Here is a 20,684-nt window from a genome sequence, read left to right as displayed (position 1 = left end):
TTCTCACAGCACAACTTTTTTGCTGGTAGTTTCGCTCGCTAACTGGCTAATGGCTACTACCATGCTGGTTTGGAACATAGCATGTGTATGTTGATTAAAAACAGTTGCATTCACACTTGTGTTCAATGTGGTCAAGGTGGTTTGGCAAGTCAGGATCCATCCTCAATGCATCCTCATCCTCATCCTCATGTCGTCAAGCACTATCCGATTGCAATTCGATCAACCAAAGGTATGTTGCCAGGTGTAAAGGGGGCCTAAGTATACCCCTCTGTACCCAAATAGAGCACAAGACCTATTATAATCCAAATGCTATATGCCCACTAACTGGACAAGAGGCAGTAGGCTTACCTGTCACATCTACAGCTCTGTACATCATCATCCAGCCATTGGTCACGCACTTCTTTTGGGATATTTATGTTTATTAGGACAGTAGAGAGCTGACAGGAAATGATAGGATGTCCCCAACCAGGAACATTGTAATCACATGGTCGGGGCTCTGAGCTGTGTCTGTTTAAAACAATCTGTTCCTTGTATGAGAAAGCTCAAGCAGGGTCGGGAACCTGTGGGCTTGTAAAGCCCATTGAGACACTGTATGTGATTGGCTTATAAAAGGAGTTGACCTGACGTGACTCTCCCATCATTTATTTGCACATCGCACAGCTCATGTTCACAAATTTACTCCCCGACTGTACCCAGGCACACTTTTTATGAGCCATTACGGCCATCCTTGCCTTTTATTGTCATCGAGTACATCCACACACTCCCTCGGCTCCTTTCACACACAGCCATGGGTGAGCTGCAGTCAGCAGCTATTAGCGGTCAGAGCATAAGTTTCCCTTGTAAGATAAGTAAACAGAGCACTTTTTGACGAATTGGCAGGCTCCGATCCCCTCCGTCCCTCGAGGATGGCCATTATAGCCATTATGGCATTTTTAAGTCTCCTCTCAAAGTGGAGAGTGTGGAAAATTAGACTGTTTCTCATAAATGGTGTTCTGGCAGCTCGCCCCAATGAAGCAACAAACAACAATACTTAACATTAGCTGTAAACAGACACATCTGTTAGCAATGAGGCTGGATGCTAGATTTAAACTGGATGGCGTTTTTGACGTAGCTGGAAGCCAATTTCTTGTTCAGGACTCAAATGTGAGATGGAAGAGTTGCAATGTCTTCATCACAAATTGTGTGTGTCCGTGTGTGTTTATTTGTGTGAGTGGGATTTATTTGTATACCGTGTACATGCTTTCACTATGAACATGTGATTATGTGGTGCTTCTATGTGGTGCTTTGTTGTTTACGTAGAGGTGGGTGTGTCCGTGTTTGTGTTTGTGTTTGGCACGGACATCAAATTGAACAGTGTTTTTCAAAATGTCTGCTGCTCATTTGATCACATCCAGTCGGTGTTTCTTTACACAATCAGAGGTGAATTTAGACATTTTTCCACTGAGGGTCCCAGCTGTTGGAAGATTTCAGCTTTGTGGTGTTGGCAGGCTGTGTCCTCGTGATGTGTGTTGTTGAAGGATGAAGGGAGGTGATGAAGCAGAGCCAGCTGCAGGGGTTAGTGTGATGAGTCTGGGCTCAAGCAAACAGCAGTGATGCATGGATAGATTCACCTGTTTGGAGACACCTTTGCTGTTGTTTGGGCCTCTGGTACTCATCAAGTACAGTGCACACAGCACATTATAGATGGCAGTTTCTTTATATTTTGCATACAGACCAACCAAAACTGATATAGGTACACTCTCTCAGGCTGCTACAAAGGATTTGTTTTATGGCTTTATCTACCAAGAATTTTTTGGAATCATTGATTAATTGTTTGGAGTCTAAAGACATGTCTCCAAATATCTTGCTTTGTTTGACCAGAAGTCCAAAACCCCAAGATATTAATTTTATTATCAAAGGCAACTAAGAGAACCAGATAATCTACAAATTTGAGAAACTGGAACTGGTGAATTTTGACCAATTTTGCATAGAAAAATCACTTTTCATGAATCATTTATCAAAATTGTGTATTTTTTGTTGCTCAACTAAGCAACTATCAATGAATCAACTAATCAGTGCTGCTCTAGCTCCTGGAATACTACATGCCCCCAGGTTTTCTGTACATAAGTTTCTGGTAATTTGATGAAACACAGCTTTATTTAAGAAAAAGGCACTGTATAGAATACAATGTAGATATCTAGATATAATATAGACTGAAATAATAAAAGTGCATTGTGTAATAATGCAGGGACCAGTTGATATTGTCCTTTAATAATGCAGTTTCGCTAACAAATTTGCAAGTAATCGAAAAACAAAACAAAATCCAGGGCACGCTGGTGGTCTGGGGTTAAAGGGACATTTCACTCCAAAATCAAAAATACATATTTTTACTCTTACCCTTAGTGTTATTTATCAGTCTAGATTATTTTGCTGTGATTTACCAAGCATGGGAGATATCAGTCGTATAGATGTCTGAATTCTCTCAAATATAATTGAACTAGATGGCACTTGGCTTGTGGTGCTCAAAACGTCAAAAAAATAAATTTGAAAAACTCAACAGCGATGTGTCTTTCCAGAAATCCTGACCTAGTTACTCAAGATAATCCACAGACCTTGTTGTGAGCAGTTTCATGTAAGAACTACTTTCTTTCTCCAACACCACACCCACCAAATGTATAACCATAAAGAAGGAAGTGTACATCTACTCGTGGATGAGAGGTTTGTGCTGGGGACAGCGCGAGATGTAAACATTAATGGCGTCCTGATCAACTGAGCTGTAACATTAGCTAGCTCAGTGGTGCTAGGTGAGCTAGCAGTAGATCTGCGCTTCCTTCTGCGTGGTGATACAGCTGGTAGGTGTGGTCTAGTAGAAAGAAAATAGTCCCTACATGAAAGTGCTCACAACACGGTCTGTGAATTATCTTGAGTAACCAGGTCATGATTTCTGGAAAGAGACATTGCTGTTGAGTTTTCAAATGTATTTTTTCAAAGCTTTGAGCACCACAAGCTGAGTGCCATCTAGTTTCATTAAATTGGACATCTCTACAACCAATATCTCCAACACTCTGTAACTCACACCAAAATAATCTAGATTGATAAATAGCACTACAGGTAAGAGAAACAATATGCGTTTTTGATTTTGGGATGACTTGTCCCTTTAAGGCACTAAACATGAAAGGCAGGGACCTTTGAATGTCATGCCACCTTTCTTTTTCCCCTAATTTCTCTTTCTCTGTACTGCTGGCTTTCAAGCAAGGTATAAAATGCTCAAACAAAATGCAGCTGACATACAGTAAACCAAGGGGGCTTGGGGCCTTTGAAAGTCTGGGGTACTGGGTAAGCCCGCTTTGTAATCCTGCATCATGATTATTTACTTAAAGCTGATGCACCCTTGCTTTCTTGGTCACCCTGCCTCGCTGTGTCTGTTTGTCTGTCCCCAGATTGGTCTTAATGAGCCATCTCATTCACACATTGGATGATTTGAGCTGCTTTGACAAACAGGATCCTCCTGGAGTGTGAAGTGGCTGCTGCAGCCCATTGTGGCCGAGCTGTGCGCAGTGTTGGAGGGGCACACAGGATGGAGCTCAGCGGTGGGCTTGTCCTGGGCCTCAAGCCTGCGGGGCCGGAAGAGCGTGGCCGTGGTTCACTGCCATTCTGAATGGCCCCTGAGAGTCCAGTGTGATGGACAGTCTAGGGCTGCACACACTGGCTCTTTGTGTCAGAGCTTCTTGGACTCTCTCTCTGTCTCTATTTTTTTTCTGTCTTTCACACAAAGTCATACATACACACACACACACACACACACACACACTCTTTCTCCTCGTGATCCCGATGTGGCGAATGTGGCTTCTGCTGTGAGGCCTGACATTGTCATTACAAACAGTCGCTAACTTGTCTGTGTTTCTCTCCCTCTCACTCTATTTTGCAAACTCTCTCCTCCTCTCATTCATGCGCTGTAGCGATGAGCTGGAGAGTGGAGAGTCTTGAAGTGGTTGGAGGTCTAACCAGGAGTATTAGTCAGGGACCGGGAGCATGTGAAAGTCATCAGAGGGAAAAAGGCCCGACATGATTTTCATTTATGCGTGCGCTCCACTCCGAACAAGCCAGCAGGATCCATTTAGTGCAAGCTTGTTGTTGAGAGAGTCACCAGCTCCTACTGTTATCCCCTGCGGAGGAGGGTGATTTGAGCTAAAGTCTGCCCCGCAATATCCTGTACTCTATGAAATCCCACACAGTCCACTCAGAGGAAACAGTCTATACTTTGCTGTGTGGTAGGTTTACTGATTTACTGACTGCCTATCTTATAACTCTCAAATACACGTTACAGCATCCTCTATGAAATTTGTGGTCGCCATCAATCTGTCTAATTACAGAATCAACCATCCTCTTTGAACTAGACTTTTTTATTTGAATAGATGCAACAGGAAGGAATTATGTTTAACTTGGAAATAGAATAGTATATCTGATAAGAGATCTTTGTTTTCAAGGTAATTTTTTTAACAGTAAATTTAAACAATTGTTTACTTTGGGAAATATCCTTATTTCCTTTCCTGCTAAGTGCTCTTGTATCTGTCCGACAGGGGTGTAGTGCTGCTGAAGTGCACTAGAATAATGCTCCACAACTATTTTTCTTAAAGTGAGGAAATGAAATATTCACAATTGCATGTACGTTTTCTTAAGAGCTTGAAGATCTAATCATCACTTAAGCGTATGTCATGCAAGAAAGTCAACAAAAACTACTGGAGTTGCTTTGACTTTCATGCAAAAAAATATTCCACCTTAAAAATTGCCAGTACCTGCTACGTGAAGACAATTTAACTATTTATAAAGTCTGTCTAACATTTGAACATTTGAACACAACAGTTATAGTGGACAAATGTACATAAACTTGCCACTGTAGTAACAGTGGTCGCATAACCAACGAAACGAGCCGCAACTTGACTGTGTGCATGCACAGATGTACACGTCACAGGTGCGCTCCGGTAACAAATAGCACAACACCTTTGCTGTCCAATAAATACAGTATGAAGCTGTTGGATTGTTACCATCACCATGAGGTTGCCAGGCAACCAGCACAGACCTGAACCCAAGAAATAGTTCTTCACAAAAAGCCATAAATTGACATTTTCCCACTTTGTTTTTGACTGAGTATAAAAAGAGATGTAATGGGTTAAATCTGTCAGATTTAAAGCTGAAAGCTGAAAGAGCCAAGGAGGCTGTTTCATTGTGGTTCCAGTCTTAGTGCCAAGCTATGGTAACCGGCCGCTGGCTGTAGACCTTTGTCAATGAAATATGAGAGTTGTACTGGTTTCCTCATTCAACTCTTAGCCAGAAAGCAAAAACGTGGATTTTACAAAATGTCAAAATCTAACCCAACAGTTCAGCCTCACCTCTTTGGGGGACAAAATGAAAAAAATAAAGATGAAGTCAAAAAAATCTCAAAACCCACCAGTGATGATAAAGCCATTGGAGGCAACGGCCGGTACTTTGGCCTGATCTTGTGTAGCCAGTGGATGTCCGGGCCAAGACTTCCTCTTCCATGTGCTGGTCAGTTCAGCTAATCTCTATGAACAGATAAATACAGATAAATTAAGAAAAAAACTACTATAAAGCTAACTCGTGAGAGAGATTGTATTATGGCCAATGCTTTTCATCTCTCCACACGGACTGTTAACCTGCCGTTCAAACATGATTGGTCAATACTACACAGACTGCAAAGGGACTACAAACAAGAAACCAGAACACTTCCGATATCAAACCTTGTCCCGTCGGCTACAGATTCTGCTTATATATATCTTTCTTTTCTTCTTCTTGCTTTTCAAAGCAGAGTTAAAAAGTGCTTTACATGTCAATAATTAAAACAGACAAGACATGAGAACAACAACTTTTAAGATAATGGATAAAAACACTAGTGTATAAAAACTGAGGACATAAAAGACAGGTTAAATGAACTTAAAACTCAAGTAAAATCAGGAAAGGCGCTCTAATAAAAGTATTTTTTAAGAAGGAACTTAAAAGAGATCACTGACTCAGTCAATCTGATTTCCTTGGGCAGACTGTTCCAGAGCCTTGGCCCCTTTAGTTTTCAGACAGGCCCCTGGAACAGACAAAAGACCTCCGCCCGAGGACCTCAAAGTACGTCCTGGCGTGTACAGCACTAAGAGGTCTGAGATATTACTGGGAGAGAGACCTTAGAGAGCCTTAAATGTAATCAATAACACCTTAAAATCTATTCTAAAACATACTGGGAGCCAGTGTAAGGAGGCCAAAACTGGAGTGATGTGATCATGTCTCTCAGTTCTAAGTTGGAAGCCTGGCAGCTGAATTCTGTACAGTCTGGAGTCGATTAATAAACAGATTCTTCCCACAAAACTTATTCTTAAACATGTGATCATCTATGAAGTGGGATTATTTAATGATAAGGATGCATGTGATATCTCACAGACCCTTAAATTACTTCAAAATCCCACTTCTACTTTGGACCCATTGACTGATTGAGACTGATTTTGCTGTGGTGCAGACTACTGTTCCCATGGTACAGCTTAAAAGTGGTGTTGGGCTTTGATGTCATTTCTGTCTCCCCCTGATGTCTAATACCAAGACTTAAGCTTTCACAGAGGCCCTTTGTGAGCAGAGTGGTATTCCTGAGGCTGCTAATAGTTGAACCTCGTCAGTGGGTCTGTCCTCATGCCAGTGTTTTTTCAGTCAGCCCGAACAGAGTTATACTAACCTGCCAACATGTCCAGTCCAGCTGTGAAAATACCACCTTGGATTTATTGTGTTATTAAGGATAACAACCAGTAAGTGACACAAGCTCTATCCACGGAGAGACTGAGAGAGAGAGATGTCTAAACAATATTCTCAGTCTGAATGGATGGATGCTTCCAAAGCAAACCACTCCTATTTAATGGACACTAATCAAACGAATGGCTTATCGATCGCATTGGTGGCTTTCAAACATGATGTACGTTTTCTCTCTCTAAGTGCTCCAAGTTAGACAAGCATAGCAGATGCAGACATGTCAGTCTGACCTTCTCCATGACAGGCTCCAGGGGAGAGTGGTACATGGTCAACGTGACATTTTAAAGCATTTCATATGTTCGGTAAAGACTGCCTGGAACACAGTTTTGTTTGTAACAGCTGTAGACGTCTCCCTTTTTTCTCATTTTCAGATCCAGTAACATTCAGGCAATTGAAGCAGACTGACTGTCATGATGATATCACGGCATTCAGCCTGTGCTATCAACTTCTTGACAGTTGCTCTAATGGGAATAGTGATGCATTTCAAGGCAGGGTTTGAAGACAAACAGACACTTAATGAGATGGGTAGTCATGCTGATTTCCATCCATGACATGACACAATTCATTACACTCAGATGAATTCATAATAAACCAGTGTGACTGTTGCTGCTGCCTCTGTCACTCTGTGCACATTAAATACGAGCTATTTGAAGGCGCAGTTTTCATGTGGAAACATCTCTTCTCTTCAGGAGGGTGAATCATGAGAGCTAGTGGGTTTATGGCAAATAGTAATTCTGCAACCAGTTCAGAACTACCTGACAGTGACATCCGCTACAAGAGCAGTTCGTCCTTTAAATGGTCTGTATTTACTTTGCAGCTGGGCTCAATATCCTGTGGAGCTCTGCGCTCTGACTCCCAGCAGCCCACTCGCCCTCCCCCGATACGTTCATCAGAGAAATGTGGGCTGCGGTAGAAGTTAGCGACTCTGCTGTGGGCACACTCATTGAGTTGTGGTTAACATGCTGCCATGGCAACTCCTATTCACTCACCATGAGACAAAAATGTTTTTATCTCCCTGTACTACACAAACAGTCAGGGTGAAGCGTCTGACTGCAAAAGTGTTGGCCCAGCAGCAGTATATCTGCTTTAATTTCCTTTTGTTAGGGCAACCAGCACAAACACAGATGAGCTTTCAGGGTTCTCGTCTCATGGAAGGGGAAAGCAAGAAGAAAATATTTTTTGGTTTGTTTTCTTCAAGAAAAACAGAGATGTTTTATTGAGATAAGCTCTGCTGCTCCCATTTTATTTTTCCATTACCTAAGAAAAAACAATTTTAATTTGAAAAAACATTGAGTGTGATAGATTATGATCAGCAGTGATGTGGTGGTTCACTTTTACACCGTGATCTGTAGCCTATAGTTCAGCTTTAGCTTCTAACTATCTTTGTCTTTTTGACCTGTTGTTGCTGCTGAGTCAGTTTGACATCCTGGATATATCCTTCAAACACAGACTGTAGAACCCTCTGTCTGCTTCTCTCTGGAATCACTGTTTCATTTTTCCAAAAATATGATTATATTTCTTCAGGGAGTGCAGTTAGTTACGGTGTTTTCAACTCCTTTTCCAGCAAAGGAGCCCCCAAACCCCTGTTTCATATGTGTCCCCACCCAAGTTGAAACTAATCCTGTGCCCTTGGGACAGGTTTTATGGAAACTTTTGTCTGATCATTTCTACTACGTTGTCTTGTTCCTATTAGATAGTCTGTGCTTGGGTAATGATGATGCCATCTGAACATTTCTTTAAAGCCACAACAAGCCTAATTTTCTGCAGGACTCCATAAACCAGCATTTGGAGATGGGTTTGTTTGATGTACAGAAGTCTGTAAGATTAACTTTTGGTCTAGCTCCTTTTTGGTCTCCACCATCTCCTCGGTTCACTAGCTGCTTGCTAACTTTGTCAGTTACTACTTCTTAATGCAGGGTAGTGTACTAAGGGTTGATCAGGGTCGATAAGGGTTGATTTTTTTTTCTCGTAAAACAGCTGCCTACTGCATTGAAAAGCATTGCTGATGAGAGAGAGTGAACAAAAACATTTTGGGCTGGAAAAGTAAAACACTGAGCTTAAAGGGGCTAAAATTCTCCATAGAGCTAGGGAACAGTGGAGTTGGTGATTTTCGCTTCTATGCACCTCAGTTTGCACATAAAAATCTTGATGGAAACACCAAAAAAGGTGGAAAGGTTGGTGTATTGATAATAAGTAAATGCAACTACTATTCTGTCATCTCATTGCACCCTCTTCTGCAGCAGCACCAGACTGGAGAATTAGCATCGCTTACCACTTATCTCAATGAACCAACTCCCAGTATTCGCAAACAGTAGTGGGTGGAAAAGGGCATACATTTTGTTTCGCCGATTTTCTGAAAAGCCTGTTAATATTTGTGTTAAATTTGGATAAACCGAACTTTTGTAGTTCATTACTATGAGTAACCTTCGTCACACACACAGTGGTTTTATCCATTGTTAATGTAAAGATATTGATCATAGCAGCTTTAGTACTTCCGTTACCGTGTGACATCAGCCATATGTGAGAGCTGTAAAACATAAACAGCCACTGACCTGGATGTCCTGTGACTCAACAACATCCTGTCAGACACATGTGGATCTGATTGGGAGCACACTGTGGTTTGTTTGCATGCGTCCACAGACAGCGCATTGTGGTGACTAGCTCCATTTCACAAGGCACAGGAACACATCGGATGAGGCAGATCCATCTGGGTCACTTCATTCCCTCGTTGTGAGTTGCCATTGATTTCCATTACGGCTTAGCTGACACCCATTACTCTGACCTGCTGGATGGCCATTAGTGCGCTTTAAGTGTAGTGATGAATTGTCAAATGAAACATTAAAGGCATTGTGGACTGTAAAAACCTCAGCCTCACATAGCAAACTGTTTCCGCTGGTGCTTACATTGCAGAGGTCTCGAAAGGAAGCATGGCGCATCAAGCGTGACTACAGACAAAAACCTATTTTGAACAGACTTGTCTGTCTGTGTCAGTTCCTTTGTCCTTTTAATATCTAAGTGATAAGTCAGTCTAGCGTTCTGATGAGAGATAAAGTGCCTTTTGGTTTAATTAGTTGCAAAATGCTGCTGTGATACACTGATGATCTGTCCAGGGTGTCTTGGGATAGTCTCGATGGATGAATAGATGACTCATATGAATGTTCATCTCATACTTCATTCCCCTGAGATCACTTCCTTTCCTGCAACTAAAACATGATCCCTTATATGGAAATGGGGGCTGATGTTTACACAGTTTTGCCTTTTAAAGTAAAGCAATTTGGAAAAAAACACTGTTTCCATGATATCAAATGACACTTGTCGCTGATCCAATTTGTCTGTTTTTTTCCCCACAGGTTGTTTTGAGTGCTGCATCAAGTGTTTAGGCGGGGTGCCGTATGCGTCGCTGGTGGCTACAATCCTCTGCTTCTCTGGCGTTGCCCTGTTCTGTGGATGTGGCCATGTGGCTCTCACTGGCACAGTGACCATCCTGGAAACCTACTTCTCCACGGTCACCGAGGATCACGCCATGCTGACTGAGGTGTAAGTGACCTTATACTGTTTGTATGCACTGCATGGGTGCTTGTAATGCCTGCCTGTGTTTAATACAAAACATTGAGTCTTTAAAGGGCAACTTTTTTTTAAACTTGGACCCGTTTCCCATGTTTTTCTGTCTAAGTGACTAATGGGTGCAGCTATTTTTGAATCTTGTCCAGTTTTGAGTGAGAGGGCTGCAGGTGTAGCTGCAATATAAACGCACTGATTGAACAGTCAATGTTTTGCCACTGACAGGTTCAAATTGTTATTGTAAGTGTTTGACAACATTATGGAAAGGATCCTTACAGAGATAGACCTTTTTGTTAAAGAGTAAGATTCTTTTTGTTTAACCTAAAACAGCCCCAAAATCGCAATTGCCAAACCCACCAGCCTCCATTTAAATAAACAGTAATTTAAGCAGGTATAGAGCCAGCATATTTTCACATCTAACTGGATGAATTAAGGCTTTATTTCAACAGAACCAGACCTGGTGATTGTTGGAACAGTGGAAAAATGAACCAAGGCAGTTTTTGTGAGTTTTATTTTGTTCTGCTGACTTTGAGTGAAGTGTGGTTTTATGATGATAAAATTACTGTTTATATAAATGGAGTCTGGTGAGGTTTGTAACAGTGATTTTAGGGCTGTTTCTGGTTAAACAAAAAGGATCTTACTCTTTAACAAAAAGGTCTATCACAGTAGGGATCCTATCTGTAATGTTGTCGGACACTAGAATAACAATCTGAGCCTGTCAGTGGCAAAAACAAACACTTTAAGTGGCCGGAAATTGAAGGTGCACACATGCCCAGAGTTGTTAGATTGAAGCTTGCTGGCTGCAGCGCTCTTGCTCGATACAGGATCAGTTTCAAAAACTGCTGTTCCCATTAGTCACTTAGACATAAACACATGGGAATATATGGTCCAGGTTGAGAAATACCAAAATTACCCTTTAATGTCACAGTAGGATCCATTACACAATATGCTCAGTGTAATATGTGCTCTCACATAACCATCACAATACGGAGAGGCCTAACAGTAAAATATATAGCACTTTTAATGAGGCTGACTTTATGAAGGCTATTTTTAGCTGATCACATCTCCCACGTTCACCTTATCCTGCAGAACAGACCTAATATGGGCTGTTTTTTGTTACAGTGCATCCATTAGTCAAGCCAATAAAAGGAGAATGACAAGAGACAGGACTGCACATATGTTTTATGTTGCTTTAGATTTGGAGTGCACTGTTTAATTTAAGACGTCTAACAGAGGCAGTCTGTCTCCTGGCAGATGATTTCCAGAGACATGCATCACCTGTTATCTCCACATTTGGACTTAGCGTCTCTCTTCATGTCTTAGGGAAGCTTGAGCTCAATCGTAACCATCTGTGAATGATTAATCATCCAGCACAGGTTACTCATGTTTTAAAGATCGCATGCAAAAAAATTATAATTGATCTTGAGCAGCTATTTTCCACCAGACAGTGGTGCGGCATGCTATTACTTTACCTCACGTGGTTAGTGAGTCTCTCCAGGTGCTACATTTGGAGGATGAAAGCATGTTAGTCCTGGATTTGTGCGTACTCTCTATCGCAGCCTTACAGGCACAACTGAGCTTATGTGTGACTTTACTCTTTAACAGAATACAGCTGATGCAGTATGTCATCTACGGCATTGCTTCGTTTTTCTTTCTGTACGGGATCATTCTGCTGGCTGAGGGCTTCTATACGACCAGCGCAGTCAAGGAGCTGCACAGCGAGTTCAAGACCACCATCTGTGGACGCTGCATCAGTGGAATGGTATGTTAATACAACCACACTGCTGTGTCCAGCCTGATTTTTAAACACAATGTGCTTAAAAAAAGATTCATGCCATGTGATTGAAATATAAAGTACACACAAAGATGATGATGATAATTTGTTATCATTTTCCAGCTGGTTTAGTTTCATGGTTATCTGATGGTGCTAACATTGTGCCATCTCTGTGTCATCAGTTTGTGTTCCTCACGTACATTCTTGGTGTGGCCTGGCTCGGCGTGTTTGGCTTCTCCGCTGTGCCAGTCTTCCTCTTCTACAACATGTGGTCTACCTGTGCCGCCATGAAGTCTCCCATGACCAATCTCACCAATGACTCCATCTGTGTGGATGTTCGTCAGTACGGTGAGAGAGCAGCGCATTATCCGAGAATATGTCTTGTTTTATGAGTGCATACACTCAGGTGGCTTAGAACCAATACAATACTCTAAATTAGGGGATCCTAAATTTTTTAGCTTGCAACCCCCAATGTCTGCTTGCGAGCCCTCACCTGATGCACATCAATCAATCTTTATTTGTATAGCACTTTGCACACAAATAGAACACAACACAACGTGCTTCACACAATAAAATCAGTTTTAAAAAATCCCTGTTTAAAAACTCAAAATAGTAAAAAACAATTTTAAATAAGTAAATAAATAAGTTAAAATGAACAAATATAAGTAACAAATAGAAGATTATGGCAGCTAGAAAAATAGATTAATAAAAATAAATAAATAATTACACAATAAATAAATTTTTTAAAAAGCCAGGCCAAAAAGGTAGGTGTTGAGTTTGCTTTTAAAACCATCAACAATCTGCGGCCCTTAGGTCTTCAGGCAGGTTGTCCCTCAGACGTGGACCGTAGTTATGAAATGATGCCTCACCATGAGTTTATATCTTGTGATTGTGACCAGTTCAATCAAAGAGTTACCTGCCCCCTCTTCTTTTTTATTTCAATCCTTTTTAAAGGATTTGAAGAGAAAAACAAAGTTAGGAGTAAAATCTTTAAAATAGTTTAACAAATCACACCTGTGCATTCCTTAAAAAGTACTTCAACATCCTTTTCTTTTTCTAAATATATGTTGGGGGCATTTTTAGCCTTTAATTGACAGGACAGACAAGTGTGAAGGGGGGAGAGAGAGGGAGTGACATGCAGCAAAGGGCCACAGGCTGGAGTTGAACCCGGGCAGCTGCAGCAACAGCCTTGTACATGGGGCACCTGCTCTACCACTAAGCCACCGACGCCCCAAAAGTACTTCAACATCTTGATTGCACTTTGATAAAGGTTTGCAGACTTTTAAGGGACAGATAGAAATTAAGAAATGCTTCAAATCAAAGCAGCAGGGGCCAACAAATCTTTACTTTTCGTCTCTATAGGTCAGGTTCTCAAACCAGGGGTCCTACACTTCTCATAAAATAATTCGACTGCATCTTTAATGAGATCCTCCCAGACTAATATGCCCAGGATTGTCCACACAGCCAGTTTGCAAATTTTTAATATAGGCTTGAAGTCTCAATCGCAATCTGAGATAATTACTCTCTCAGTCATGACAAAGCTCCTTCAGAACCACAAAAGACATTATACAGTAAAAATTTTTTTCAGTCTTAGCAGTACCCCTCATGATGAGTTCAATGATCTTCTTGTGTAAGATTGGTGGAGTAGCCCTTTAAATCTTAGTTTATTCAACATTTTAGCAACAAAAAGAATTATGTTATGATTTGTACGAAGCGGACATCAACTCAGGGTTGATTATGATTCACATGGTACAATGCATCTGAGTATAACATTTGAATTTCATGGCTACAGGAATTATCCCATGGAACGCCACACCAGGCAAGGCCTGTGGAAATACGCTAGGTCAAATCTGCAACACCAGTGAGGTAAGACGTTGTTTGCTATCCACACACATTCTACACATGCCACACACACATCAGCATAGGAGAGCAGAGGAGCATGGCATCACTTTTTAACCGAAGAATAATCACTGTTGTCTTCCTCCAGTTCTACCTGTCTTATCACCTGTACATCGTAGCGTGCGCCGGGGCAGGAGCCACCGTGATCGCTCTGGTAAGCTTCCCTCCGGTCTCTCCATCCTCTCCCTTTAGTCCATCTTTGCACGGTTTGTATCAGCAGATCATGTGTCAAATGCTCCTCTTCTCATTCCCATATGGTTTGTGTAACCACATCGAGGAAGATTACACATAGGCTTTTCCTCAGCTCCGATTCCATTTGCTGTTTACCATCTGCTTAGATGCACATGGCCCTGTTTTTTATTTTAGGATGGATGGAAGAGAGTGCAGTTTGGGCTTGCTTTTTATGCCATAAAAGAGTGTAATTCCTAAAAATCACAATCATGAATTTTAACCATAAAATTACAAGAGGGATATTGTAAAATTTAAGGGATTATTTAGAGCTTTTTGTGGGGTTGTGTGAGGTACTTACCTGTTGTCAATGTATTAGATGGCAGTTGGCACGCCCCCCAGTTTGGAGAAGCAGGCAGGAGTACCGCCACAGAAGTTAAGCAATGTACTGCTGTGGATGGGGGCAGTAGCGATTTCATACAAAGTCACCTAAAAATATCGTTATCAGTTTAAGTGTACGCTATATTTAGAACATTTTCACTGCTTTACTTTGTGTTAGATAGCCTTTTCTGATGGGGGACTGAAGCTGTTACATTCACCCATGCGCTCTTTAAAGCCACCAGACTCCTTCGACAAAAATAGTAATTTTACCTCACGGAACATGAGAGCTGCTGGTCTACCGCTGCCTCTATCGGGAAGTTTGTGTTACTGTGTGGCTGTGATGAATCCCAACTAAAACTTTTAAACACCAAGTCTTAACTAACTGTTAAAGTCAGTGGTAGACCAGCAGCTCCTGTATTCTGTGAGGAAAAATTACTGTTTTTGTTAAAGGAGCCTGGTGGCTTTGAGAGGAGCACAGATGATGGACTCATCTCCCCATTGGACTACTCTAGCCACCTAAAAGAATCAATGTCAGTGTAAGTTTATGCCATATTTAGAATATTTTCACCACTTAACTTTGCGTCAGACAGCCTTTTCTGATAGGGAACTGAAGGCTTTATCGATGCTCTTTTCAAAGCCACCAGACTCCCTTGACAAAAGCAGTCATTTTACTGCTGCTGGTCTACTGCTGCCTTGATCGATTAGTTAGTGACTTGGTGTTTAAAAGGGTTAGTTTGGATTCAACAAAGTCACACAATAAGACAAACCAACTAACCGATCGAGGCAGCAGTAGACCAGCAGCTCTCGTTCAAAATTACTGTTTTAGTTAAAGGAGCCTGGTGGCTTTGAAGAGAGCATAGATGGATGGACCAACTTAAGTTCCCCATCGGAAAGAACTTTCTCTTGGCAATGTAAAGTGGTGGAAATATTTTAAATACAGCGTACACTTGAACTGATAATTATTTATTTAGATAGCTAAAAACGTGTTTGCCCCATTCACAACGGTACATTACTTAGCCTCTGTGCCGCCAATCCTGCCTGCTTCTCCAAACTGGGGGCGTGCCGACCAACACCTACTGTTGGTAATACACTGACTATGGATCAGTACCTCATACAGCCCCACTTTAAAAAATCTGAACTACCCCTTTAAATTATTTCTTAACCTTTTTAACATTTTACTGCTGGAAAATGATTGGTCACTTTACTAACTTGTAGGAGTACAAGTGACGAGGAGGTCACAGGCATGTTCTCTTACAACCTTTTCTGTTCTCTTCCACCAGCTGATCTACATGATGGCTACCACTTATAACTTTGCCGTTTTGAAGTTTAAGAGTCGAGAAGACTGCTGCACTAAGTTTTAAACTGTTTTAAGAGCACGGTGCAGCATTCGAGGCTGTGCCGAGTAGAGACAGTTGCCACTGACAACAAATGAACTAAAAAAAAAAAAAAACATCCTGAGAATAGAAAAAAAGTCAACATCTCTCTATTAGTAATCACATGAAGTGTAAATAGCTGACTGTATGCTTCCTTTAGCATTTTGGTATCCAGGGATATTATTGGCTTGTCTGAGGACACCTGATGAAAGTTGTCTTCAGATTGGGGTGGTGTTTAGTTGGCTGGTTTGTTCTGCTTTCCTTGGCACTCACTTATAGAAATATGTCACCATCAGATTTTTTTTTTTTTTTTTAGAAATGTGCACAGCTAGAAATCCACAACAGTGTTATTTATATTCGTAATGCATGAAGCTGATTTTGGCCTGCACAGAAGCAGTATTTCAGATTTTTTTAAAACACAAACCGTACAGTATTAAGCTTGCAGAACCTCACCTTGCATAACAGGACAAGCATCAGTCGACTGCAGTCAGAGCTGAAATGCAAATTTGTGCACAAACTCCTGAGGCACTTGTGGAACATAAATGTAAGACAATTTTAAAAATGATTTTTTGTAAGTAAATGAGACCAATCAAGACATCCATTATGCTTGCATAGATGTACAGTATACAGCTCTGAAATAGTCCATAAGGACATCTGATGACAAATATTAAAGGTGTTCTCAGGCTTTTACATTTTTGATTGCCACATTAGCAGTTTTGGTGAGGATTAATTCTAGCGATACGTCTGTAAAAGGACTAGCTATACAGGCAAAGTGCCTTATATCGCCTTTTATTTCTTTCCTTAGCCTTAAAATTTTGGTGCCGACACATGAAACCATGAAGTGTTCCACAGAAATATTTCAGTATTATCTCTTTTTGTCACAAGTTAGATTCTAAACTAAACTAAAAACCTTTTTATCAACTGTATTTTGCTGATGAGTATTATGGCAACCAGTTGTGTTTATTGTAGATCTCAGAGTAACTGCACAGACCTAGCACAGCACACTATGAAGGGTTAGGCCAGTACCAAGGGTTTACTTCTGCATGGGGCCCTAAGCCTCACTTTAATTTCATGTATTTTATAAATAAAAAAAAGACATTCTCCAATTTTAGAGTAGAGTAAATGTATTTTTTTTTTCCTATGAGGGCTGACGCTGATATAGCCTCAGCTATGAAGTTGATGTTTTGTTTCCTACTTTTATTCTCTCTCAAAGTGCCATTAAAGAGCCATTTGTTTTTATCTTAACACTGAGCCTGCATGCTTACATTTTTCCAGATTCTTTGACCTGTTTATAGTTACTTATACTCCATATTTCATATATTTAATTTTCTCCTAAGTTTTTGAAGACTGTAGCTTTTACTTTCTATATAAAATAAACAATCTTTGTTTACAAAAGGATCCCTACTTGGTCTATTTCTTTGACAGCAGCGTGATAGCGAACTGCATACGGATCAGGGTCAGATTCACAAAAATCTCACGCTTTGCACTAACCTCAAGCTTTTACAGCCGCATAAAAACCCGCATGCACAACCTGTGGCTCTCTTTCTCTTCTCTACTCATTCTCACGCCTTTTAGAGTGTCATTTCTGTAGTACTGTGTGTAGCAAGATCGTAGCATAACTCCAGTATTAGTTATAATTGTAACAGTCATGTTACAATAAGTCTTTTTCAGTGATGTCTTTTGTCACCCCTTTGTTAAGTCTTTTTTTTTAAAAAAAAAAAAAAAAAGCTTAACTTTATGTTTGTGTATGTCCGTGATGTACATACTGTAGCTCTGACTCCTGTAGCTTGCTTTGCACCTTTGACATGCTCACCGGCCATCCACCTCACCCTTCTCTTCCAGATCCACTTCCTCATGATTCTCTCAGCAAACTGGGCCTACCTTAAGGATGCCAGTCAAATGCATGCCTACCAAGACATCAAAATGAAGGAAGAGCGGGAGCTGCAGGACATCACCTCACGCTCAAAGGAATGCCTCAATTCCTACACATAAGGATATTACACACTCACAATACACACACATATACACACACACACACACACACGTAAACACACACAGACACTGTGGCCAGCCACTGTGGCCCCTTTGGACCAAGACAACGCTCAGCTAAAATAACCTGCCAACTGCCGTGACACTGTGCAGTACTAACCAGGCTCCTAACAAACTAATGCATCAGTGTTGCTTTCTGCACTAACTCACCAACAAGTGGTTTTGGAACTGCTATTTAAAATCTCATTTATGCTGTTTTTTTTTTTTTTTTTTATAATTTTCTATTTTTCCGAAGGAGGAAAAAAAAGCAGTTCTGAACTTTGACATTCATGTAGTGTTTGATTTTCTCTCGCCCTTTTTTATAGCCAGTTCTTGTCGCTGGCGAAGCTTGAGACATTGCACTATTCTTACACAACGCATAACGATGACATGTTTGTTTTACGGTCTTGCTCTGTCTTTCTTTTGAGCTGTGGTGGCCAGTTTTCAACAAGTTAATTTTAACATTTTATTTGTTCGTTCTCTGCAGATTAATTATACACAACATGAAAGGCCTTACACTCAGAGTGTCACTTCTAGATAGCATGTCAGAAGAACAGTCAGATTATATTGTGTTGACACAAGACTGTGGCATGTCACGAAATGTTTTGCTATAACTTCACAGTAAGGAAAAGATGAAAAATATATAATGTGGACCCGGTTGTGTTGTAAAAGTGGTGGTATGTAACTGCATCTTAAAGGGACAGTTCACCCCCAAATCAAAACTACATATTTTTCCTTTTATGTGTAGAAAAATCTAGCAGTCGACATTGTTTTGGTGTGAGTTGCAGAATGTTGGAGATATCGGCCGTAGAGATTTCCGCCTTCTCTCAAATATAATGGAACTAGATGGCACTCAGCTTGCGGTGGTCAGTGGGCCAAAAAAACACATTTAAAAAACCCAGCAGCAATGTCTCTTTCCAGAAGTCACGACCTGGTTACTCAAGATAATCAACAGATCTTGTTGTGAGAAATGTAGGAACAATTTTCTTTCTATTGAACTACACCCGCCAACTGTATCACCATGCAGAAGGAAGTGTGCATCTACTCATGAACAGGAGGCTTGTGTTTGTGACAACATGGGGTGTAAACATTAGTAGTAACCTCCTCGGCTTCCCGTGTTGTGAGCATGTAGTTTCATGTTTCATGTAGGAACTTTTTTTTTTTTTTTTACTAAACTTCACCCAACAACAGTATCACTGCGCAGAAGGAAGTGTGCATCTACTCATGGATGAGAGACTCATGCTTGTGACAGCGTGAGATGTAAACATTAATGGCTTTCTCCCCAGCTGAGCTGTAACATTAGCTAGCTCAGTGGTGCTAGGTGAGCTAGCAGTAGATGTGCCCTTCCTCCTGCGCAGTGATACAGTTGCTAGGTGTGGTCTGGTGGAAAGAAAATAGTTCCGACTTTAAACTGCTCACAACAAGGTCTGTGGATTATCTTGAGTAACCAGGTCATGATTTCTGGAAAGAGACATCGCTGTTGAGCTTTTCACATGTATTTTTTTTGGTGCTTTTGGCACCACAAGCCGAATGACATGTAGTTCCATTATGTTCGAGGGGAGGTGGACATCTGCAACACTTGCAACTCACGTCAAAACAATGTAGACTGATAAACAGCACTACAGGTAAGAATTTGGGGGTAAACTGTCCCTTCAATCTTAGTGATTATCTAAGGGTTAATAATTGGTTCTAGATTATAATTTTCATCATACAGCTACTTAAAGGTCACTCAGAACATTTATGGCCTACATTAACACTACCTCAGGTGTGCACTACAGCCTATGGAACATTTAACTGGAACAAACAACACTTCTCCCTTCATAAACGACGGTTTGGAAATCCCATTATAATCATAAAAAGATGCCTCAGACACTGACAGTATGTATTAGGGTAAACCAAGCACACACACTAAGAGCTCACACTATAATCAGATTTCAATTTTATGGATAATACCGTAAGAATAACTTGCTTGCTAAATGTGAACTGCTGCCAATAACTAGACAGACGGATATTCAATGTATTTAGTATCTTAAAAGTTTGGTCCATGTGTATTCATTTATGCAAATGAAAGAAAAAAGGTCAAGGCTTGCCAACACAGAGAGCTCTCTGATCCCTCATAAATGCTTTTTAGCTCATTATCTATTGTGATATCTCATCATATATTGTAATATATGATCAAAATTTACTTGATTTTGATAAATCTTATAGGACTAGAGTAACTGTGTCCCATGTGCATTGGTACTATGGAAAAACCTACAGAACTTAAAGTGTGAAAAAAAATGTAAACTTGTTGCAAGTCAGGATTTTTAGTGTTTTATTTTCTATTTTTTAAGATAAAACCACTTAATTTTTTTTTCTTAATTTTCTATTATTGCACCTATTTTGATGTGCAATTGTCATTATGCTGACATAATTACTCATGTAATCTTTTATTTCTGTTAGCTGAGTTACAGGGATAAGTTTCTTTGTTGCATGAAGACAACTGTTTCTGCGGTGACACATGTGATGTACAGTCGTGTATGCTGACATCAGTAGTAGGCAGTGTTTGCCTGTTTCCTTTTTTTCTAAATGCATACAAATTAATCCATTTTATGTAGCTGATTAGTTATAGTGTCTTTTTTTAGGTTAAAAAATATATGAGTCTTACATTATTTTGTTGCCTGATAGTATACCTGTATTTTCTATGAATGTCAAGGGCTTCCTCGTGAATGACCGATGCT

The 20,684-nt window shown here is 40.5% G+C and overlaps 1 protein-coding gene across 4 annotated transcripts in view; it reads left to right on the top strand.

Annotated features, from left to right (window-relative positions):
- gpm6bb (glycoprotein M6Bb) overlaps positions 1-20,216 on the top strand; it is a 42,983-nt gene extending 22,767 nt beyond the window's left edge. For 2 of the 4 annotated variants that reach the window (XM_033617606.2, XM_033617605.2), the window contains exons 2-7: positions 10,131-10,317; positions 11,947-12,103; positions 12,298-12,463; positions 13,908-13,981; positions 14,103-14,168; positions 17,779-20,216. In XM_033617606.2, coding sequence (XP_033473497.1) covers positions 10,131-10,317; positions 11,947-12,103; positions 12,298-12,463; positions 13,908-13,981; positions 14,103-14,168; positions 17,779-17,928 — 800 coding nt within the window. In that variant the 3' untranslated portion in view covers positions 17,929-20,216. Of the gene's footprint in view, positions 1-10,130; positions 10,318-11,946; positions 12,104-12,297; positions 12,464-13,907; positions 13,982-14,102; positions 14,169-15,843; positions 17,332-17,778 lie in introns of those variants that run through there. The other 2 variants (XM_078174538.1, XM_033617607.2) reach the window with 1 other exon arrangement.
- Positions 20,217-20,684: the final 468 nt, after the last annotated feature.

Source organism: Epinephelus lanceolatus, chromosome 14, assembly GCF_041903045.1.
Source record: "Epinephelus lanceolatus isolate andai-2023 chromosome 14, ASM4190304v1, whole genome shotgun sequence".
Taxonomy (NCBI): domain Eukaryota; kingdom Metazoa; phylum Chordata; class Actinopteri; order Perciformes; family Serranidae; genus Epinephelus; species Epinephelus lanceolatus.
This window is presented reverse-complemented; position numbering and strand designations above follow the sequence as displayed.